This window comes from Ranitomeya variabilis, chromosome 1, assembly GCF_051348905.1.
Source record: "Ranitomeya variabilis isolate aRanVar5 chromosome 1, aRanVar5.hap1, whole genome shotgun sequence".
NCBI lineage: Eukaryota > Metazoa > Chordata > Amphibia > Anura > Dendrobatidae > Ranitomeya > Ranitomeya variabilis.
Window position 1 is genome coordinate 168036310 of NC_135232.1, and position 25660 is coordinate 168061969.

The 25660-nt window shown below is 46.4% G+C and overlaps 1 protein-coding gene across 1 annotated transcript in view; it reads left to right on the forward strand.

The window, feature by feature from the left end:
• The first annotated feature begins 1044 nt into the window (after nt 1-1044).
• The window catches only part of KCNN2 (potassium calcium-activated channel subfamily N member 2), a 274294-nt gene continuing 249678 nt past the window's right edge, over nt 1045-25660 (forward strand). The window contains exons 1-2 of the mRNA XM_077290515.1: nt 1045-2016; nt 2717-2812. Coding sequence (XP_077146630.1) covers nt 1045-2016; nt 2717-2812 — 1068 coding nt within the window. The remainder of the gene's footprint in view (nt 2017-2716; nt 2813-25660) is intronic.

Genomic DNA, 25660 nt, shown 5'->3' on the forward strand with positions numbered 1-25660 from the left:
TCGCACAGTGTCTTACACCCGTCTCTCGCACTGTACACTATGTGATGTTTGCAGTCTCTACACCCATCTCTCACACTGTACACTATATGATGATCGCACAGTGTCTTACACCCGTCTCTCGCACTGTACACTATGTGATGTTTGCAGTCTCTACACCCGTCTCTCGCACTGTACACTATATGATGATCGCACAGTGTGTACACCCGTCTCTCACACTGTACACTATATGATGTTTGCACAGTCTCTACACCCGTCTCTCACACTGTACACTATATGATGTTTGCGCAGTCTCTACACCCGTCTCTCGCACTGTACACTATGTGATGTTTGCAGTCTCTACACCCGTCTCTCACACTGTACACTATATGATGTTGGCACAGTCTCTACACCTGTCTCTCACACTGTACACTATATGATGTTTGCACAGTGTCTTACACCCGTCTCTCACACTGTACACTATATGATGATCGCACAGTGTGTACACCCGTCTCTCACACTGTATACAATGTGCTGTTTGCAGTCTCTACACCCGTCTCTCGCACTGTACACTATATGATGTTTGCACAGTCTCTACACCCGTCTCTCACACTGTACACAATGTGATGTTTGCAGACACCCATATACTACACTTCCTAATCCTCCATGTGGCTCTTTTGCAGGATTGCTGCCATGAACCCTCTGTGACTGCACTGATGACTGCTCCCTGCAGCCGCACGCTCGCACGATGACAGCGCCGGGCACACATGCTCACACCGCTTCCTCCTAGGACACGTGTGGATCCTCTGTTGAGCCCCCAGAGCGGAGAACAGCAGTAGTGAGAGCAGCGCCCCTCCCCCGGAATGCCTCGCCGGAGTGGGCACCCCGCAGCACATGGCAGCCCCACAGTAACACCAACCTGAGTGCTGCCTCCCAGTGCCGGCGGCGTGGGGACATGTGTGCTGAGGACTCCTCGGTGGCCGCACGTCCCAGCACCAGGACACACTGAGCCGCTCTTCGGCCACAAGCTGCACTTTCCTTGTTAGACCCCGCCCAGGCGCTGACGTCATGCCCTTTGTTTTGGTTCGCCCGACCAATCGGACGTGCTGCTTGGATTCTACGGGAGCTGAGATGGGCCCTTCCTCCCGGACTGAGGACTTCCCCATCCCTGACAGAACGCATTGCGCTGGGTGCACAGCCTGGCGATCCTCCTGCAGCTTTAACAGCTCTGACATGGAAACATCGCTGCAGTTCCAGCCCGGCTTCTTCCCAGAGCAGCCGCCTCCTCCCTCTCCTCAGCAGCAGCAGCAGCAGCAGCACAGTCCGGGCGAGCAGCTCTTCTTCCAGCAGGACGGCCCGTGCCTACAGTGCAACAGCTGCTCCCAGCACGGGGACAACCTGCCACTTCTCCGCACCTCGTCCCCCATAACCGCCGGCGCGTTCCGCACTAACTCTTCTCCGCTGTCGTCGTCCTCCTCCCGGCAGGGCAGCCAGCTGAACGTGAGTGAGCTGACGCCTTCCAGCCATGCCAGTTCCTCCAGAGCCCAGCAGCACCAGCCCCAGTACCAGCAGTGCCACAGCCGGCAGCAGGCGAGTCCCAGCAGCCAGCGCCGGGAGAGTAACCCCTTCACGGAAATAGCCATGAGCAGCTGCAGGTACAACGGCGGCGTGATGAGACCGCTGAGCAACCTGAGCGCGTCCCGCAGGAACCTCCACGAGCTGGACTCCGAGTCCCAGCCCCTGCAGCCGGTGGCCAGCGCCGCCCCGGAGATCGTCGTGTCCAAGCCCGAGCACAACTCCAACAACCTGGTGTCGTACAGCGGCTCCGGGCAGGCGGCGGCGGCGGCGGGCGGGCAGAGCTCCAGCGGCGGCAGCAAGTCCAGCAAGAAGAAGAACCAGAACATCGGCTACAAGCTCGGGCACCGGAGAGCGCTGTTCGAGAAGCGGAAGCGCCTGAGCGACTACGCGCTCATCTTCGGGATGTTTGGGATCGTGGTCATGGTCATAGAGACCGAGCTGTCCTGGGGAGCCTACGACAAGGTGCGGGGGGCACGGGGTGGGTGCACACTGCCGCCAGCTGCTGCCAAACCTCCCATGGAAAACCCGTCCACATCATTTTAGGGGAAATCATTTTACGCTTCTATAAAGTGTTTTCGGAGCCTTCTTTTCTTGAAGAGGTATTGAAAAAGTTCTGGAGTGAAGAAAGTGCCTGTCCCTACATAGAGGGAAACTTCTCCTAACCAAGGACTGTCCTATCAAAAGAGCGAAAGAATCTTTAAGGGGAAAAAAAACGCTTCCAAAACTTTTCAAAACCTCTTCAGGACAAGAAAATCTCCCAATCCCCAACCTCACCCTTACAAAAAAGATTTTCCTGAATCGATTTCTACTTGAAAACTGTTTTTTGAGCTCATGAAAAAATCTCAGTGTGAACACACCCTAAGCTTCTGTTCTGTGCACATAAGAATAAATGTATATACATGTCCCCCTGTTATCAGCCAGTGCAGGGGCCAGTGAGCTGATAGAGAGGTCTGCCCATCACCACCAGTCTGGGTCACCTATGGGTGTAGGGCAGAGCGCCTTCACCCTATGTCTCCCCCATTTGGCTGCTTCCTTATTTCAGTGCCTGTAGCTCAGCTCACATTGTATCCCCCCGAGACTCCCCATCTGCCCCCACACTCTTGCCCTGACCTCCTAGTGACTACTTTGTCTTCTCTGACAACTGCGTCTGTTTCTATTGCAGGGCTCGCTGTACTCATTAGCTCTAAAATGCCTTATAAGCCTTTCCACGATCATTCTGCTTGGTCTTATTATTGTGTACCACGCAAGGGAAATTCAGGTAAATATGACTTTTCAATGTTTTCCTTAAAGTGAAGATGATTTTTTGTTGTATGCAGCTGAATACAATACGCGACTTTTCCGTACAATAGGTATAGAAGTTTATTTCCCACTCCTGGTTCTGGGTGGCTTCAGTGTGATAAGTGGGGCATCCACAGCTCGTGCTTTCTGAGTGAATAGTTCACACAAGAAGTGTCATTATTTCCTTATTTGTTCGGGGAGTAAAACTTCTTTATGTGCCAGCTGAATGATTTCATCTTTGGCTCAGAGCATCTTATCATAACTCCATGGACTGGGTGTAGTAAATCATGTGGTTTATGACCCTTCTGGGGAGAATTCACTCCTGTCAGTTATCTTCTGTGTCCCCATTGTCTTATTTTTAGTAATTAATTCGGTTTTACTTACATAACTAATCCATTTTGGAATTGGAATAATTGAACTGAATTAATTGCACATGATAAAGGTCTTGATGTGTGGTGTGCTGTAATGGTTGGCACATTGTTACCGAACTTATATGTACCTAGTCACTTAGTGAGTGGAGTAGCTGTCTTCTTGTTATTTCACAATGTTTGCATTTTGCTTTTCCATGTACAAATTACCAGGTGATGCAAATGCACAAGAAAGGATATTGGGGGTAGTAAGTGACTCACATTTCCGTCATGTTTTGGCTGCAGAGTACAGAGATACTTGTCATTTTATTCATGTTCTGTGTGAATAGATGTAGCAGAGCTAAGCTTGTCATTTATCCCTTCCTAGCACACTCCCTCAGTGTCAGACACTGCTTAATTAATTAATTAATTAATTAATTCTGCAATGGGCACTATTAATGTGCCGAATGTCAGGTTTTTAACATCTTTAGATTTTCCTCATTACTTTAAAGCCATAATTCCCGAGCTCATGTGTCAATTCTGGAACCTAATTCGTTTCGAGGCCAATTTGTGATACATAATAGATACGATACTGCTCCTCAAGATGTTCTGTGCAGGGAACTTAGAATTTAGGCATCAGAGCGTGGATTATCTGTAACAATTATTACCTTCAATATGTGGAGCAGAGATTTCAGCACCAGGGAGAGCGCCTCACAATTGGGATGTGGAGCTCCCTCCCCCGGGCTGCAGCAAAGGAACTTTCAGCACCAGGGAGAGCACTGCTCTGTGTCGGGACCTGCCAACCCCTGCCCGTGTGCGGGACCTGCCATCCCCTGCCCGTGTGCGGGACTTGTCATCCTATGCCCATGTGCGGGACTTGTCCTTATCTGCCCCTGTGCGGGACCTGCCATCCTCTGCCCGTGTGCGGGACTTGTCATCCTCTGCCCTTGTGCGGGACTTGTCATCCTCTGCCCGTGTGCGGGACTTGTCCTTATCTGCCCGTGTGTGGGACCTGCCATCCTCTGCCCGAGTGCGGGACCTGTCGTCCTCTGCCCGTGTTGTGGGAGCTATCGTCCTCTGCCCGTGTGCGGGACCTGTCGTCCTCTGCCCGTGTGCGGGACCTGTCATCCTCTGCCCGTGTGTGGGACCTGTCGTCCTCTGCCCGTGTGCGGGACCTGTCGTCCTCTGCCCGTGTGTGGGACCTGTCATTCTATGCCCGTGTGCGGGACCTGTCCTTATCTGCCCGTGTGCAGGACCTGCCATCCTCTGCCCGTGTGCGGGACCTGTCATTCTCTGCCCGTGTGCGGGACCTGTCATCCTCTGGCCGTGTGCGGGACCTGTCATCCTCTGCCCGTGTGCGGGACCTGTCATCCTCTGCCCGTGTGCGGGACCTGTCATTCTCTGCCCGTGTGCGGGACCTGTCATTCTCTGCCCGGGTGCGGGACCTGTCATCCTCTGACCCTGTGCGGAACCTGTCATCCTCTGCCCGTGTGCGGGACATGTAATCCTCTGCCCGTGTGCGGGACCTGTCCTTATCTGCCCGTGTGCGGGACATGTCATCCTCTGTCCGTGTGCAGGACCTGTCCTTATCTGCCCATGTGCGGGATGTGTCATCCTCTGCCCATGTGCGGGACCTGCCATTCTCTGCCCATGTGCGGCACCTGTCCTTATCTGCCTGTGTGTGCGGGCAAGGAACTTTCAGCACCAGGGAGAGCACTGCAGGGACCTGCCATCCTCTGCCCCTGTGAGGGACCTGTCATCCTCTGCCCGTGTGCGGGACCTGTCATCCTCTGCCCGTGTGCGGGACCTGTCATCCTCTGCCCGTGCGCGGGACCTGTCATCCTCTGCCCGTGCGCGGGACCTGTCATCCTCTGCCCGTGTGCGGGACCTGTCATCCTCTGCCCGTGTGCGGGACCTGTCATCCTCTGCCCGTGTGCGGGACCTGCCATTCTCTGCCCGTGTGCGGGACCTGCCATTCTCTGCCCGTGTGCGGGACCTGTCATTCTCTGCCCGTGTGTGGGACCTGTCATGCTCTGCCCGTGTGCGGGACGTGTCATCCTCTGCCCGTGTGCGGAACCTATCATCCCCTGCCCGTGTGCGGGACCTGTCCTTATCTGCCCGTGTGCGGGACATGTCATCCTCTGTCCGTGTGCAGGACCTGTCCTTATCTGCCCATGTGCGGGATGTGTCATCCTCTGCCCATGTGCGGGACCTGCCATTCTCTGCCCATGTGCGGCACCTGTCCTTATCTGCCCGTGTGTGCGGGCAAGGAACTTTCAGCACCAGGGAGAGCACTGCAGGGACCTGCCATCCTCTGCCCCTGTGAGGGACATGTCATCCTCTGCCCATGTGCGGGACCTGTCATCCTCTGCCCGTGTGCGGGACCTGTCATCCTCTGCCCGTGCGCGGGACCTGTCATCCTCTGCCCATGTGCGGGACCTGTCATCCTCTGCCCGTGTGCGGGATCTGTCATCCTCTGCCCGTGTGCGGGACCTGTCATCCTCTGCCCCTGTGCGGAACCTGTCATCCTCTTCCCGTGTGCGGGACATGTAATCCTCTGCCCATGTGTGGGACCTGTCCTTATCTGCCCATGTGCGGGATGTGTCATCCTCTGCCCGTGTGCGGGACCTGTCATTCTCTGCCCGTGTGTGGGACCTGTCATGCTCTGCCCGTGTGCGGGATCTGTCCTTATTTGCCCATGTGCGGGACGTGTCATCCTCTGCCCATGTGCGGAACCTGTCGTCCTCTGCCCTTGTGCAGGACCTGTCCTTATCTGCCCGTGTGCGGGACATGTCATCCTCTGTCCGTGTGTGGGACCTGTCCTTATCTGCCCCTTTTTCGGGATGTGTCATCCTCTGCCCATGTGCGGGACCTGCCTTTCTCTGCCCGTGTGTGGGACCTGTCATTCTCTGCCCATGTGCCGGACCTGTCCTTATCTGCCCGTGTGCGGGACGTGTCATCTTCTGCCCGTGTTCGGGACCTGTCCTCATCTGCCCATGTGCGGGACCTGTCCTCATCTGCCCATGTGCGGGACCTGTCATCCTCTGCCCGTGTGCAGGACCTGTCATCCTCTGCCCGTGTGCGGAACCTGTCCTTATCTGTCCGTGTGTGGGACCTGTCCTTATCTGCCCATGTGCGGAACCTGTCATCCTCTGCCCGTGTGCGGGACCTGTCATCCTCTGCCCGTGTGCTGTCCCAGGTGGAAACCCACAGACTGATGCCCCACAATCTTTGAATATCCTATATCGTTCATCCCCACTTCTTCTCCTACTACAGAGTGATCCTTGATCTCTGGCACGGTCAGCACTAAGGAGAGCTCCATGTACAGGACTTTCTGCAGACCACATACCGCTCATTGTCATTGCACTTGTTAGGGTATGTGCACACGATGCGGATTTTGCTGCGGATCTGCAGCGATTCCACAGCTGCGGATCCGCAGCAGTTTCCCATGAGTTTACATTACAACAACGCTGTGCACATGCTGCGGAAAAAAACGCGGGGAAACGCAGCGGTTTACATTCCGCAGCATGTCAATTCTTTGTGCGGAAATCACAGCGCTTTTACACCTGCTCCATAATAGAAAACCGCAGGTGTAAAACCGCAGTGGAATCCGCACAAAAAACGCGAATCCGCAGTAAAAATGCACAGTTTTTGCCCTGCGGAAACGTGTACACATACCCTTATCACTTGCAGTTTTTCTGCACTAGGAGAATATCCTGTACATTTAATAGAAAGACACATTATTATTATCCCCTGTCCTCTAGTCCTACGTATGATACTTTCCGCACCTCTGGGAGCTCCTTGCACTTTCCCAATACTACTCTACTCTTGTAATATGCAGACTGCAGAGTAGTCAGCAACATGGAGAGCTCCCTGCACGCCTGTACTGCTATCACTGCTGGCATGGTCTTGTCTCATGCAGATTACATGGAGAGATCATTGTGCGTTTAATATATTTGGTCCTGCCTTATTATTTCTTTCATGTTCTACAATGCACAAGGGAGAGCATTTTCTACTGTTGTCTATAGTATTCACCCCCTAAAGATTTATTACACATTTCATACAGTTATTGATTAAAGAAGATGATTCCAGCACCACCCAGAGCAACCTACGCATCCTTCACTACATGCATTATTAAGAGTTGTCATGCTCTTCTTATTTGCATGATTGAGAATCTTATATATGATATTAATGTTTCTGTACAATACAGAACAGTCAACATCAGGGAGACCTAAATGTGCATATTATACTAAATGCAATATTATTCTGTTTCTGCTCATGCTGCCTATGTGTACATCATACAAGGCAATAGCAGCCATTATGCTTCAGTAGAATGTAGATTGCACAGTTTGCAGTTCCACTAGCAGCTGACTGCATACGCTATACAGTGTTAGCATTGCTTTTATGGCTGGGTCCTTAGCATCACAAAGATCCTGCTACACATATGCCCACAATATAATTATTTTACTGTTCTCATGCCCTTGTCCTATGTGCAATGCAGAGCTTTCAGCACCCAAGGGAGCTCCCTGCATATATTTAACTACTTGCAGTGATACTCATGTTCTCACGCCCTTGACCTATGTAGACTGCAATTATTTCAGTACCAGAAACCACTTTCTGTAGATATTATAATACATACAGGGTTATTTCTGTCTATATGTCCTGGCCACATATATAGTGCACAACAATCTACACCATAGAAAGCTCTGTACTAATATACAAACACCCTACATTTATATTACTGTCCTCATGTTCATTGTTCCATGTAAAATATTAAGCCTTCATTAGCATTATGTGTTAGTAATGTGACACACACACACACACACACACACACACACACACACACACCTCTGCTGCTATAGATCCTTGTACCTCATATCACAGCTCTAATACCATTCCCTGCTGTAGTCTGGAAAGCTCTCAGGACCCCTAGATTCTCCCTGCACATTTATAATACTACATACAGTGCTATTACAGCACCTTTGTCGTCTGTAATCTGTGTTGCTTCTAGAACCGTGGTAAGCTTTCTGCAGATATCATACCTCATTCAGTGTTATTACAGCATTCATATCATATGTAATCTGTTGAGCTTTTAGGACCACTGATGGTTTTTCACACACCTGATGTTATTACAGCTCTCATACCCTTGAGCTCCAGTATGTTGTGTGCGAAGCTTCCAGGACTACAGAGAGCCTCCTATGCATGTTATACTGCATACAGTTATTACAGCTCCCATGTTATTGTGCTGTGTGGTCTGTAATGTTCTCAGGACCACGGAGAGCTTTCTATCTCTGCACCTATTATTCTGCATACAGAGTTATTACAGCTTCCAGGACCCCGGGGAGCTCTCAGTACACATCATGATGCACACAGTATTACTGCAGCTTCCAGGACCAGGGAGAGCTGTCTGTACTCTTTTGATATCATGCTGCATACATTATTAGTACAGCTTTCAGGTCCCCATACAGCATTATCACAGCTCTCAGGACCACATACAGCATTATCACAGCTCTCAGGACTACATACAGTCTCATCACAGCTCTCAGGACCACATACAGCATTATCACAGCTCTCAGGACCACATACAGTCATATCACAGCTCTCAGGACCATATACAGTCATATCACAGCTCTCAGGACCACATACAGCATTATCACAGCTCTCAGGACTACATACAGTATTATCCCAGCTGTCTGCCCTCCCCCCCCCCCCCCTACAGCATTATCCCAGCTCTCAGGACCCGTACAGCATTATCCCAGCTGACTGCCGCCCTACAGTCTTATCCCAGCTCTCAGGACCCCATACAGCATTATCCCAGCTGTCTGCCCCCCCTTACAGCATTATCACAGGTCTCAGGTCCCCATACAGCATTATACCGGCTGTCTTCCCCCCCCTTACAGCATTATCACAGGTCTCAGGACCCCATACAGTATTATCCCAGCTGTCTGCCCTCCCCCCCCCCTACAGCATTATCCCAGCTCTCAGGACCCCATACAGCATTATCCCAGCTGTCTGCCCCCCCTTACAGCATTATCACAGGTCTCAGGACCCCATACAGCATTATACCAGCTGTCTTCCCCCCTTACAGCATTATCACAGCTCTCAGGACCCCATACAGCATTATCCCAGCTGTCTGCCCCCCCTTACAGCATTATCCCAGCTCTCAGGACCCAATACAGCATTATCACAGCTCTCAGTACCACATACAGGAGCACATACAGTCTTATTTTCACATCTGTTAAGACCCCATACAGTCTTATCCCAGCTCTCAGGACCCCATACAGCATTATCCCAGCTGTCTGCCCCCTCTACAGCATTATCCCAGCTCTCAGGACCCCATACAGCATTATCCCAGCTGTCTGCCCCCCTACAGTCTTATCCCAGCTCTCAGGACCCCATACAGCATTATCCCAGCTGTCTGCCCCCTCTACAGCATTATCCCAGCTCTCAGGACCCCATACAGCATTATCCCAGCGGTCTGCCCCCCTACAGTCTTATCCCAGCTCTCAGGACCCCATACAGCATTATCCCAGCTGCCTGCTCCCCTACAGTCTTATCACAGCTCTCTGGACCCCATGCAGCATTATCACAGCTGTCTGCCCCCCTACAGTCTTATCACAGCTCTTAGGACCCCATACAGCATTATCCCAGCTCTCTGCCCCCCCCCCCCCCTTGCAGCATTATCACAGCTCTCAGGACCCCATACAGCATTATCCCAGCTGCCTGCCCCCTACAGTGTTATCACAGCTCTCAGGACCCCATGCAGCATTATCACAGCTGTCTGCCCCCCTACAGTCTTATCACAGCTCTCAGGACCCCATGCAGCATTATCACAGCTCTCAGGACCACATACAGGAGCACATACAGTCTTATTTTCACATCTGTTAAGAGCCCATACAGTCTTATTCCAGCTCTCAGAACCCCATACAGCATTATCCCAGCTGTCTGCCCTCCCCCCCCTACAGCATTATCCCAGCTCTCAGGACCCCATACAGCATTATCCCAGCTGTCTGCCCCCTACAGTCTTATCACAGCTCTCAGGACCCCATACAGCGTTATACCAGCTGTCTGCCCCCTACAGTCTTATCACAGCTCTCAGGACCCCATGCAGCATTATCACAGCTCTCAGGACCACATACAGGAGCACATACAGTCTTATTTTCACATCTGTTAAGAGCCCATACAGTCTTATTCCAGCTCTCAGAACCCCATACAGCATTATCCCAGCTGTCTGCCCTCCCCCCCTACAGCATTATCCCAGCTCTCAGGACCCCATACAGCATTATCCCAGCTGTCTGCCCCCTACAGTCTTATCACAGCTCTCAGGACCCCATACAGCGTTATACCAGTTGTCTGCCCCCTACAGTCTTATCACAGCTCTCAGGACCCCATACAGCGTTATACCAGCAGTGGCGACCCCCGAGCCTCTGATCGCAGCACAGCCAGGCAGCGGACAATCTCTGCCTCTGGTCTGCTCGTCTCTGGTTGCAGCGGTCCAGATAAAGCCCCCATCACTGCAGATAATCGCTGCTCCCGTGCCCCATTAGTAATGATGCGGGTGAGAACGTCTAGTGTCTTCTCTGCACATTAATACCAGTGAGCAGCGTGAAGCACAGACAGCCGAGAGCCTGCCGACCCCTCCCGTGTGCGGTGTTCCCCGCGTGGATGCCGGAATCCCGCCCCGCTAGAGGAGCCGTTGCTCGCTGTCTGGCTGGAGACCACTTGCAGATGAAGGGGGATTCCCTCTGCTTTCCCCGCTAATGTTCCGTGCTGCAGCAGCTAGGCTTCTCGGTTGCCATTCCCAGGTGCCCCCGCACCTACTGAGTGAGCGTTCTGCATTATTAATGTTTCTGAAGCTAAACATAGCCGCTTGCCTTTTGCTGAGGAGCCCGCAGATTATTAATGAGGCGCGTTCTGGGGTTACCCCGGCAGGAATCACCCGGCTCTTCCAGACTCCGGCTGGCAGTGCGCATGCGTGTCACCGCAGTGCGTGGGAAGGAGAGCGCTGGAGGCGCCGCAGACAGGATGGCAGGAGCAGGGCAGCCAGTGGGATCCTCCGGGGTCACTGGGGTGGGGGATTCCTGCAGGCATCCATCCAGCAGCATTGTGTGCTAGGAGGGTGGAGGGGGTCTCTCCAATATAAGAACCTGACACATTCTGCTTTCTTGTGTAAGCACATAGCTGCCATGGTCCATTGTAGGGCTGTATTTATATCACAGGCAATTCTAGGAAAGAGCTTCTCATTACCAATCACACACATAGAGAAGCATGGTGATAGCAGGGGGGGAGGATTCTGCAGCAGGGGTTACTCTATGGTATGGTCTGATTTATTAAACTGCAGTTAATAAAAAAACAAACATATTTTCTATCGACAGACTCCAATGTTGCAAATGAGAAGCCTTGTCCTCCAATATTCAGTCATTGATTTCTGACTGTCGAGAACGCTATTAGCAACTAGAAGAAGGTTGTCACAATCCTGCTTGTGTGTACTAAGCGTAGCTTCCACAGAGGCGGCTGATGTCCTGAGTGTGGAGGATAAATGCCTGGATTTGTTTCTACACCATGCATTTAGCAGGAATTAATTCTTGCATTCTGAATTACTCCTAATTTGACTCTATGTGTTGAACATAGAACATTCTTATTACTGACTCTTGCAAATAAGACATATTTAGGCTGTGTGCCCACGGTGCGGATTTCCTGCGTTTTTTGTGCGGATTTCACTTGCGGTTTTACACCTGCGGATTCCTATTGAGGAGCAGGTGTAAAACGCTGTGGAATCCGCAGCGAAAACTTGACATGCTGCGGAAAATATAACGCAGCGTTTCCGCGCGGTATTTTCTGCAGCATGTGCACTGCGGATTTGGTTTTCCATAGGTTTACATGGTACTGTAAGCCTGATGGAAAACAGCTGCGAATCCGCACCATGTGCACATAGGCTTATGTCAATTTTGAAATTCGTTTTTCTTTAGGAGCTGTTTCACAAATGACAATAAAACAATGATACTACACTCTTTATTATCATAAGAATGTAAGCACTAGCCACATAAAAAGACTCTTCTCTAAATTCAGTGCAGACATAAATGATTCTCTATATCCAGACACTTATACATTCCCTGGTTGGCTGCACGTTGTCTAACATTCAGGCTGACGCTGACAGTTTTCAAAGCTGCCAAGCATTTCTTGCTTTATTTCTTTAGCAAGGGCAGGGTGAGGTAAAGCTAAGGACTAAAAGCCCTGCAGCACGGTGTATAGGGAAAATGACACTCCGGTTTCTCTAAGGGCGAATTCGGACCTCTATTTTTTTTATATGAGAAAAAGAAAACCACTAATAGTTTTATCAGTGATTTTGTTCAGGGTTTCATCCGACTTTCATCAACGTCGTCAGAGATTTATCAGTTTTTCTCGGAAGGGAAAAAAACTTTTTCCACCTTCTGTATAGCAGTTCATGAAAAACTAAAAAAAAAAAACCAAGCATATGGCATCGTAGTGCTGTTTCGATTTCACTGGCTCATAGACTTGCATTGCTGATTTTGATACAACACTCGGATCAATATCGGACATGTTGCAGTAATTTTGTGCAGATCACAGTCTTCATATAAAAGCAGACATGTGAACAGACCCATACACTATACCAGGTATCGTAGCTGTTCTGTCTGTGAAAACTACTAAGACTCCTAGGCTAGAGTCACACGAGCGTATACAATTTTTTTCCATCCAGAAAAGTGGGACTATTATTTTCTCAGTTGACATCCGTGTGCAATCTGTTTTTACATTAGCAGTAATTAATCATTTACAAGACCATTTACAGTTCCCTATGTTACAAAATTGCAATGTATCCTTAAAAATCAGATACCATACTGTGGCATCAAATTATTTTCTCGCACCCATAGACATGAATGTGTGAGTCTCGTCCGATTTCAGAGTGAAATCGCAGCATGCTGCCATTTTTTTCACGTGCAGATTCTGTCAATGAAAAAAATCGGTCATCGGCTCTGCCCCATTGAATAATATTGGTCAAATAAAAAATCGGATAGCCCTTGTCCAAATTATACTGTTGTATGAGCGATGCCTAACAGTGAATTATGGATGTGCTGATTTTATTGGCGATGTTTAATGGAACACTGTGTAAAAGGTGAGGGACCTGTCTGGAGGGTGAACGTCCTCTGCTGTATTAATGCTTGTATAAAATATGTAATATTTTATATTCCTGCAGTGTTTACACATAATGTAGCACAAAAAAGTACTGTAATAACAATCACAGCATCTACCAAATATTGATGTTTGTAAACAACCTTTCTTTTTCTCAGTCTAATGTTCTGTGACCAGGAAAATGACATGCAATGTTCCAGGCTGCACAGCAATATGTATCACTCTTCAGCCTGCAGTCTCTCTGGGATTACTTAGTACGCACTAAAGCAAGATTCATTCCCTCTGCAATAAAATAATGCATATGGGATATGCCTAAAAATAGCATTAAAAACAACAATTACAACTTCAATACTATTTCATTGATGGATCTCAATCTGCTTATGCGCTGTGTGTAGCCCACTCTTTATAATAAAGACTTGTGCTGGCAATCTTACAGCTTTTGGAAGCTTACTGTGTGGTAATCTTTGTTGTTGTATCTTAATTAAAGAAGATATAATACATATGTGAGACACTAATGCCGCTTTTATATAAAACCAAGGGTGTCTTGATTATAAAGAGAAATGCTTCATTGCTTACAAATAGCCCTTTCTCCATTAAACCTTTTAGCTTTATTAGGAATTGTAAGTGAAATTCTCCTCTTTCTATGAATGTAAATGGTTATCAGGTACTTGATTCATTTTGATCTGCAAGCTGTGAGTCAGAAAAATTGTGGCATTTGATTCTTAAATGATACAAATCGGTGTGCATATATAGGCAAATTCTAGTTAAAGAGGTGTTCACATCTTAGATATTTATGACATTTCCAAAGGATATGCCATTAAAATCTGATAAATGTGGGACTAACCTCTACATATGCTTCTACTTGTATTCACATCCATGGGCATTCCTGATTTAGCCAAGCAGTATCATAAATATGCAGCAGCTTCACAATTCATGGCAGCTCAAAACAGGGTTCCTTTCTCAAGATTATTATTATTTATTTATATAGCACCATTAATTCCATGGTGCTGTACATGAGAAAGGGGTTAATACAGAGTTATAGATATCGTTAACAGTAAACAAATTTACAATGACAGACTGGTACAGAGGGGAGAGAGCCCTGTCCTTGCGGACTTACATTCTACAGAATAAGATAGATGTGGATTCCGTTGGTTGAACCTGCATCTATGTCTGAGGCCCACACGTATCTCAGGACTGGTGCAGTGTATGAAATGGTGGCTGTGCATGCAACACTTTTTTTTATATACTTCTATCACAGTTTCAAAAAAAAAAAATACAGTACAGACCAAAAGTTTGGACACACCTTCTCATTTAAAGATTTTTCTGTATTTTCGTGGCTATGAAAATTGTACATTCACACTGAAGGCATCAAAACTATGAATTAACACATGTGGAATTATATACTTAACAAAAAAGTGTGAAACAACTGAAAATATGTCTTATATTCTAGGTTCTTCAAAGTAGCCACCTTTTGCTTTGACGACTGCTTTGCACACTCTTGGCATTCTCTTGATGAACTTCAAGAGGAAGTCACCGGAAATGGTTTTCACTTCACAGGTGTTCCCTGTCAGGTTTAATAAGCGGAATTTCTTGCCTTTTTAATGGGGTTGGGACCATCAGTTGTGTTGAGCAGAAGTCTGGTGGATACACAGCTGATAGTCCTACTGAATAGACTGTTAGAATTTGTATTATGGCAAGAAAAAAGCAGCTAAGTAAATAAAAATGAGTGCCCATCATTACTTTAAGAAATGAAGGTCAGTCAGTCTGAAAAATTGGGAAAACTTTGAAAGTGTCCCCAAGTGCAGTGGCAAAAACCATCAAGAGCTTCAAAGAAACTGGCTCACATGAGGACCGCCCCAGGAAAGGAAGATCAAGAGTCACCTCTGCTTCTGAGGATAAGTTTATCCGAGTCACCAGCCTCAGAAATCGCAGGTTAACAGCAGCTCAGATTAGAGACCAGGTCAATGCCACACAGAGTTCTAGCAGCAGAAACATCTCTACAACAACTGTTAAGAGGAGACTTTGTGCAGCAGGCCTTCATGGTAAAATAGCTGCTAGGAAACCACTGCTAAGGACAGGCAACAAGCAGAAGAGACTTGTTTGGGCTAAAGAACACAAGGAATGGACATTAGACCAGTGGAAATCTGTGCTTTGGTCTGATGTGTCCAAATTTGAGATATTTGGTTCCAACCAGAAAAGGTGAACGGATGGACTCTACATGCCTGGTTCCCACCGTGAAGCATGGAGGAGGAGGTGTGATGGTGTGGGGGTGCTATGCTCGTGACACTGTTGGGGATTCATTCAAAATTGAAGGCATACTGAACCAGCATGGCTACCACAGCATCTTGCAGCGGCATGCTATTCCATCCGGTTTGCGTTTAGTTGGACCATCATTTATTTTTCAACAGGACAATGACCCCAAACACACCTCCAGGCTCTGTAAGGGCTATTTGACCAAGAAGGAGAGTGATGGGGTGCTACACCAGATGACCTGGCCTCCAGAGTCACCAGACCTGAACCCAATCGAGATGGTTTGGGGTGAGCTGGACCGCAGAGTGAAGGCAAAAGGGCCAACAAGTGCTAAGCATCTCTGGGAACTCCTTCAAGATTGTTGGAAGACCATTTCCAGTGACTACCTCTTGAAGCTCATCAAGAGAATGCCAAGAGTGTGCAAAGCAGTCATCCATGCAAAAGGTGGCTACTATGAAAAACCTAGAATATAAGACATAATTTCAGTTGTTTCACACTTTTTTGTTAAGTATATAATTCCACATGTGTTAATTCATAGTTTTGATGCCTTAAGTGTGAATTTACAATTTTCATAGTCGTGAAAATACAGAAAAATCTTTAAATGAGAAGGTGTGTCCAAACTTTTGGTCTGTACTGTATATACACAATGCGTCAGCACACTGCAATTAGTACATAAACTCCAATATTGGGGTGCAGGTGTGATATACACAGATGTGACACCCCATTACTTGTAAGTATACCTGTTGAGCACTACATAGAATACCTTGACTTCTGTTGTTTTTCTCTTCCCCACACTGTTCCATATTACTGTTATTTGACATTCAACTCTAACCAAAGTAAAGGAACTTTTTAACATACATATACAAAAAGCACTAGCACCTTAAAGGGAACCTGTCAGCAGTATTGTGCACTGCCAGGTTGGCACAGTTATACTGATTAAAATGATACCTTGGATGATAAAATCCATCTTGTGGTTGTTGTTTAACCTTTATTTTCAGTTTGGAGGTAATGATATCCTCATGTTCCGGGGCGGCCTGTGGGAGTCTTCATGTGCTGCTCTGCTTAAGTATTCACCAGTATGGCTTCTGAGAGGTTACTGATACCCATAATGAATATACGTACATACTGAAAAAAAAATCCCTTCTGCAAGCAGGTGTCGGCTATGGCCCCTGGGCTGCAGCATAATCGCATGTGTACTGTGTATATAATAAATGTGCTTGAGGTTATCCTCATAGTATAAAAAATCCATTTAAAAATGGCGCCCGCCGCTCCTGTGCTGTAGTAGTTATTGGTGTATACAGAGGTGATCCGATAGCTGCGACTGCGCAGTCGTGGGCAGCGTCATCTTCTTAGAGAAGAAAAAAAAATTCCTCCAAGATGGCGCTGCCCACGACTGCGCAGTCGCAGCTATCGGATCACCTCTGTATACACCAATAACTACTACTGCACAGGAGCGGTTGGCGCCATTTTCAAATGTTTTTTTTTTTTTTTAATATCACGATAACCTGAAGTACATTTATTAAATACACAGTACACATGTGATTATGCTGCAGCCTAGGGTCCACGGCCGACACCTGCCTGCAGAAGGGATTTTTTTTTTAATATATACAGTGCATATATTCATTATGTAAACCAGGGGTGCAGGTCAGTGAGGGATCTGTGACCTGTCAGCAGTCAGAGCACCACAGAAAGACCCGCTCTCCAGGTCGCCCCGCAGCACGAGCATATCATTAACTCAAAACTGTAAATAAAGAGTAAACAACAACCACAAGACGGATTTCATCAACCCAGGTATCATTGTAATCAGTATAACGGCGCTGACCTGACACTATGTGTAGGTTACTGTGCACAATCCTGCTGACAGGTTCCCTTTAATGGATTTACATATCTACATGTTCCTGTTTTTGAATGTCATTTTTTCTTTATTCTTTCTATTCTTAGTCTAGTTTTTTCTCCTTGATTAGTAGCACTCAATTCCACTCACTGAAACAGGAATTTAGTATAATATAAAAAGCATTTGCACTTTAACGTATGTTTAGGATTTAGCTATCCCTATTTGGATTATATGTTTTGATCTGGTTAGTCTAATCTCAAATAGATTTATTGAGGTATCATTTTTGGTCATCTCTTTAGTGTGTATATATATATACCTAGATCTTGGGGAATTCCCCGGTGGGCCCCTGTGTAGATCTGGGCTCCCAACCCCACTATATGGGCAGTACTTGGCATAATTCACTTGATTACCTCTGCACAGGAAAATGCAGCATCTCATCATTCATTAACCAAATTATCCAGTTTATTATTATATAGAAATATATGTAAATTTGTGAACGAGGGTAGTCTAATATTTGTATGCAGAAGAAAAGTGGGCCCCCCAAAGTCAATATTACTGGTGGGCCCTTGACACCCCAGTCCGACACTGTTTACAATCATATCTGTTAGTGACATTTTCTAACAAAAATTGCATTTTTTTATTTCACATATCTGCCTTTTTGTCCTGATGCTAAGTCTCTCAGGTAGTGTTTTTGTCTGATATTCTGTAGCTTTTAACCACTTCACAACAGGCCAGTTTCCATTTTTGTGGGTTTGTTTTTTTACCTCTCCTTCTTCCCAGAGCCGTAACCATTTTATTTTTCTGTCGACATAAACAAACGAGGACTTGTTTTTTGATGGACGAGTTGTACTTTTCAATTACACCATTCATTTTATCACATAGTTTACTTGAAAACAGGAAAAAAACATTCCAAGTGGGAGAAATTGTGAAAAAAAAAACGCTATCCTGACATTGTTTTTTGGAAAATGATTTGACGGTGTCCATTTTGTGGTTAAAAATGACCTAGCAATATGATTCTGCTCAATAAGATTATGGCGATAATAAACATGTCCAGTTATTTAAATTATTTTTGTGATTAAAAAAATCAGAAGTTTGCAAAAATAACTAAGGTGTTTGTGCCACAATTTTCCGAGACCCATAACGTTTTCATTTTTTTAAGCAAGACATTGCTTTTAGTCATACCATTTTGGGATAGATGTGACATTTTGATCGCTTTTTAAAGCATTTTTTGTTGTGTTACATCACCTAAAAATGTAATTTTGATGTTCTTGAATTTTTTTTTACGTTTACAATATTTGCTGATCGAGTTAATTATTTTTATAATTTGATAGATCAGACTTTTCTTAATTCGGCAAAACCATGTGTGTATTTTTTAATTTTTTTAGCATCTTTATTTTTAATAGGGGAAAAGTGGGGGATGATTTGAACTTTTATTTAGTTATTTTTTTAAAAGCAGGTTTTACTTTCCACTGTATTTGTTAGTCCTATTAGTGGACTTGATACTACGATCATCTTATCACTTGTGCTATATACAGCAATGCCACAGTTTTGCTGCATATACCGGTAGTTAAAATCACAGGCTAGGTTTCAAAGGAGATCTGTAATGATCTATAATAAGCATGGAGGTTTTCAATAGAACTCCGGCTGTCATAGCAACCCATCGGTGTCCAGAAATCCCGTTAAGGGTGCACCGATGGGTGCATGGAATAACACTCCCCCATTCCGGCCTGTGTTAAACAATTGCTGTCAGAGATTGACAGTAGCGTTTAACAGGTTAACAACGATTGTTAGAGTCCGTGTAGAGACACTTGGCACTCATGTAAGTGTTTTCAAAGGAAATTTCTTAAACGTAGAAATCCAGAAAAATAAACGTTTTGGTCAACACAAGGCCTTAATCAGTTGTCTGGATGGAAGAAAACTGTGTGGAGTAGCTCTAGGTGAAGGTCTACGGTGTCCACTGCTAAGACTAGAAGCGCTCCAAAGCCAAGTGTCTCTACATGACAATTGACGGATTTGGTTATCCTACTTGTGCACCAATGTATCTCCAGAAATGTCTTATTTTTTCTCATGTTAGACGCAGGTCCTGACTGGAATACACAGCCATGTCCTGCTGAGCATGGTATGGGCTCACTCCGTAAGCCCGCTCCATACAACCGCTTCTGACTTGCCCCGTACGTGTACAGCGGATGTTGTGAAGGGGTTATTATTGATGGTGCCTGACCACTATTTTTCTTACCATTCCATGTGCCAAACCAGCCTCATCTGACCAGGGAGTGAAAAGGAAACCAGGCATAGCTCGCAATTAAAACTTTGTATGAGAAAGAATCGTGGATAAGGGTGCTAAGCCCCCCCCACACCTTTTAGTACTAAATTAATGTGCAGATAAACAAATATGCTATGTGGCCAAAATACTAGCATATATACTGTATATACACGATGCATCAGCGCACTGCGATTAATTAATACATGAACTCCAATATTGCTACAAATGTTAAAAATGGAAGGTATTGGCGTTTTCACTCCCCATTCAGATGAGACCTTGTTTGGCACATAGAGAGGTAGCACATATACTACCTGACAGAAGTTATGTCGCTTATCCATGTTATGTAAATAAAAGCTTATAACCTGACGTTACATTCATCAATTGGTTGTATAAATTATTATTTTGAAAGCTGAAACCCTCAGAAATGTGGTTTAGGTTAAGAAAATAAATTGGCATCAATGGAGAAATATTGATCAGTTAATGGACACAGAATGGTCAGATTTTGGCAAGACAAAGGATTTGTCGCCCACAGAAAGTAATGTGATATTCAAACAAATAATTAACTTAAAATAGAAATATATGTTGCATAACATTGGTGAATGAAGATGTGGTGCTATTAGAGTCATATTTAATATTTTGTGTGACTTCCATGGGCTTGAAGGACTGCATCCATGCGGTTCAACAATGATTCATACAATTTATTAATGAAGTCATCAGGAATAGCAAAGAATGCAATCTTACATGCCTCCCAGAGTTCATCTAGATTCTTTGGTTTTGTCTTCCAAGCTTCCTCTTTCATCCTACCCCAAACATGCTCAATGATGTTCATGTCTGGTGACTGGGCTGGCCAGTCCTTGAGCACATTGATTTTTTTGCCTGGAGGAACTTTGTTGTAGAGATGGATGTATGAGATGGAGCACCATCCTGCTGCAGAATTTGACCCCTTTTATGATTTGGAATATAAGAGGTAGCTAATACTTCTTGATATTTTAGGCTATTGATATTGCCTTCCACCTTTCAAATGTTTCGCACACCCCCATACTGAATGTAACCCCAGACCATGATCTTTCCGCCACAAAATTTAACATTTTTTTTGGGTGCATTCTGGATCCATACGGGCTCCAGTAGGTCTCCTGCAGTGTTTGCGGCGGCTGTGGTATAATTCTACTGAAAATTCATCAGAGAAATCCACCTTCTGCCACTTTTCCAGCGTCCATCTGTTTAACAGGCTGTGGGACTTTGCAAATGCCACACGTTTTTTTATTTGCCTTTTTAGTGCTGGCTTCTGGGCACTGATTTGACCATGGAGGCCATTTCGAGACAGAATCCTACAAAATGTTATAGTTGACACAGGGACTTGAGGTGACCAGGCCTGTTGGAGCTCTGCTGCAGTGGAAGAGGGGCTTACTTTGGATTTTCTAACCAACAAATGTTCCTCCTGGGCAGTTGTCTTGCAGGGTCTGCCGGACCTGAGTTTGTCAAACTCATCTCCAGTCTTTTCAAATCTTTTTTCAATTCTTTGTACTTGACGCTGAGACACATTAAAGGTGCCACCACCTCTGCAGTGGATCTGGTCTTCAGCCTCTTGATAATCCAGGCTTTGGACGCAGGGTGGATTTTTGGCATGTTGTCAGAGCTCAAGTTGCAGTTCAAGTGAAGGTCTGGGGTGCTGGGTTTCTTTTTATACACACACACTAATTAACCGATCATTTACTGAGCTCAGGTGAGGATGTAAACTAGGATTGGGTGCATTATATGACCAGGCGACAAAACTTTTGTCTTGCCAAAATCTGACCATTCTGTGTCCATTAACTGATCAATATTTCTGCATTGATGCCAATTTATTTTCTTAACCTAAACCACATTTCGGAGGGTTTCAGCTTTCAAAAGAATAATTTATACAACCAATGGATGAATTTAATCTCAGGTTATAAGCTTTTATTTACATAACATGGATAAGCGACATAACTTCTGTCAGGGAGTATATAGTGGTTAGGTATCATGCATATTTAAAGATGCACCTTGATGTGAATGTATGGCTTTTGCTCTCTTTAATAAAAAAAAAATACTAAGTACTTTACTTTTTTTAACATTTACAGCAATAGTGGTGTTCATTTATCGCAGTGTGCTGACACATATGTTTATATATTGGCCAGATAGTGTATTTGTGCACCTGTACATTAATACTAAAAGTTTCTTTTTTGTAGTACAGTTTCAAAAATAGCCACGCAACAGTGAAAAGCTACTGCTATCTATGCAATACTTTTTATTTTTCACTGGTGTAACATGGTGTACGATTCTGAAAAGGATAGTAAAAAAATCAAACTTTAAATTAATACTTTAAGGTCAGGGAGGGATTGGAGATAATTACAAAATTATGTACAGCGAACTGCACATCTGCCAACACTTTAAACATGCATACACTGATAAAAACATAATACATTGAGATATACTGTACAGATTGTGTGCAGGTATGATGAAAAATTGTGGTCATGTTACAAAATTGGAAGGTTATGCGCTGTGGTTTGGGAATCAAAAATACCACTGGGTTACCATGATACGGCATCCCATTGTCCTCTAATGTTGGATTGTCAAGATGAAATTTCCTGAATTCCTGATACAACCCAAACTGATTGATTATTTAATTGTTAATTAATATTAGAATGTGGTGGAATGATGACATCTGTTGTGCTAGTTCTAGGAAAGTGGCTGTCTCTGTCCAATGGAATGTATTAACTTGAACACTGAGCTTGTGTAATGTTTAGCAAACAGACAATTTGCAAATGATTATTCGGGACAAATTTTTATCATTTAATTAAAAAAAATGTGGAAGAATAAGAGGGTGCAGCTAAAATTACACGAACGCTTCTGTGCAGTTTCTTGTGTCTTTTGTGATGTGATTTGCTGCTACATAATATAGGTAAACAAAGACACTCTAGATCTGACCTGTAATTTAAACTATAAAGCCACTAATGTGTATGTCACGATTCACACCGTGACTGTCAAGATCCCTCAGCCGCTGCCCACAATATGTCACGGATTGGGGTGACTTTAAACCAACAGACGGCTATCACATGTGCAGGGGGCTTATCCCAGGTATCCCTCCACTGCCACAATGTGATGAAAAAACACACACGAGGCTATTGACCTCTTAGTTTACAGCAGGGGCTTATTCTAGGTATCCCACTGCTCTTCAATATACCATGAACTGCAGGGATTTGTGTCTATCCCGCTTACAGTTCCACTTAACACTTGCAGCTCTCTGGCGCCCCCCTTACTCTCAGGTCAGATTAGGTACTGCACCTGGGGTAATTAGTCGCCAGAAACGCTGCCTGCTAGGTACTGGCTATTGGGAACACTGCAGCGATGCGATAACTACTCCCACTCAGGCAGGAACAATAATTATCAAGCCGCAGTCGCTACAGGGACCCCCAAAAGCCGGCACACGGTCGCTGCCACCAGCTCCAATTGAAGGGGTCTGGAGCAAACCCCCAAAAACAGTAGCGTAATTCCCTTCAGAGACAGGGTACGGTTTAGGGCAGGAAGAACGAACTAGTATTAAATAATATACCCCATAAATGATTTTTAGGCAGTGTTTATAAAATATTTCACAAAGATGTTACAAATGAGACAATTGCAAATATGTACAAGGTAATTATGAAAATAAAAGGATTAAATGAAGAAAAGATAACACTCACATATTCTCAGATCATTGCATTGCAGGCAACAGGCTTAGGAGAGCTTTCCATCTATCCCAGTGCATTTGCACTCGCAGTCTGGTCGCTTCAGGTAAAAACTCACAACTCTGCTCTCTTGGATGCCTGCCAGCACTTAAAACCTACAGTCTGTGACCTCACAGAAAGGGCTTGGTTTTCCAACTCCTCCTACCTCTTCGGTTTCACTAACTGGGCATTAAATATATCTGATGCCCGTAACTTCGCTACAGAACATAAAATAATCGCACCATACCCATCGTTCATCTCATAGTATCGTGGGCATTCCGATGAGATCAAATATGTCCTATTTGTCACGCACATTGACAGAGAAATCCCTACCTCTGTACCAGATGGAGCTACAAGCCTGTGATTAGAGTGATGCGTAGATCCTCCGAGTGTGATTATGACGATATATTTTGGTGTTCGTAACTTAAACGGTTTGCATAATATCTTCCAAAAACAGAACAAAGACCTTCCATGCGTTCTAGAAGTTTCTCTAACAGTTCCTGCTAACACAAATTTCTCTTGCAGCTATGCTAGTCGTAAATACCTTTCGTCAATAAAACTCCCCCACAAGGCAAGCTCTTCTACACAGACAGATAGAAACACAGGGAAGGAAAGAGAACCAGAGAGAGGGGGGGGGTTTTAGCCCCCGCATGCTAGCAAGAAAACTAACTTATGATATTTCATACCATATCGTGACACCTCCCCCTTTTGGCGTGCGCTACGGCGGCAGGACCTCTCGGTATGCCTCCATGCGCACCTCCGTGGGTTCACCCTGGCGGGAGAGTCCATCTGCATTACCATGCTCTTTGCCCGCTTTGTGTTTAACGGTGAAGTCAAATTGCTGAAGGGCAAGGCTCCAGCGTAGCAACCTGCCATTGGTTCCACACATGGTGCTTAGCCAGCGCAGAGGGTTGTGGTCGGTCACCACGGTGAAGGTGCGACCGTACAAGTAGGGCTGCAAACGCTGCAGGGCCCAGACTATGGCCAGGCACTCCTTCTCGATGGTGGAGTAGGCCACTTCCCTCGGCAAAAGTTTCCGGCTCAGGTACAACACGGGGTGCTCTTGGTCCTCCGAGTCAACCTGGCTGAGCACAGCACCAAGGCCAAACTCACTGGCGTCAGTCTGTACCAAGAACGGTCGACTGCTGTCGACGGCTTTCAACACAGGGGCGTTGCACAGTGCTGTTTTCAACGCCTGGAAGGCCCCCTCACAGCCATCTGTCCAGTTGACGATGTGGGGTAGCTTCTTCCTGGTGAGGTCCGTCAAAGGTTTTGCCAGGCTACTATAGTGCTGCACGAAGCGCCTATAGTACCCTGCAGTGCCCAGGAAGGACATCACCTGTTTCTTGTTCCTGGGAGTGGGCCAGTTCACGATCACGCCCACTTTGTCAGGCTCCGGTTTTAGGGTGTTTCCGCCTACCCGGTGCCCCAGGTAGTGAACCTCCCTCATGCCCATCTGGCACTTTCCCGGCTTGATAGTCAGGCCTGCTTGGTGAATTCGCCCGAGCACCTCCTCGAGATGCTGCAGGTGTTCATCCCAGGAGGGACTGAAGATGGCAATGTCATCTAAGTACGCCACTGCGTACTTCTCCAGTCCCTGAAGCAGGAGATTGACCATCCGCTGGAAAGTGGCAGGGGCATTCTTCATGCCGAAGGGCATGACCGTGGACTCGTACAGTCCAAAGGGTGTGATAAAGGCGGACTTCTCCTGCGCCTCGGGGCTCAGGGGAATCTGCCAGTATCCGCGACTCAGATCCATTATTGTCAGGTATTCTGCGCCAGCTAACTTCTCAAGCAGTTCCTCGATGCGCGGCATTGGGTGCGCGTCAGAGGCTGTAATGGCGTTGAGCCCCCTGTAGTCCACGCAGAACCGGGTGGTCCGGTCCTTCTTTGGCACGAGAACTACAGGTGAGGCCCACGCGCTCTTTGACCGTCGAATCACCCCCAGCGGTAACATCTCATCGATCTCCTGGCGCATAATCTGCTGCACCTGGTCAGAGATTCGATAGGGTGTTCGCCGTAGTGGGGCGTGATTCCCGGTGTCCACCTCGTGGACCGCTAACTCAGTCCTTCCAGGCCGGTTGGAGAACACGACCCGGAAGGGTTCCAGTGTGGTTTGCAACTGCAACCGCTGTGGTTCATCTAGCGAGGCGCTTACCTCCACGTCCTCAATGGACCCACGGGCCTTGGCTTGGGCCAGCATGTCCAGGAGGGCGTCTTCCTCCCCGTCTTCGGGTGCGCTGCAGACCGGTAGGACGAAAGG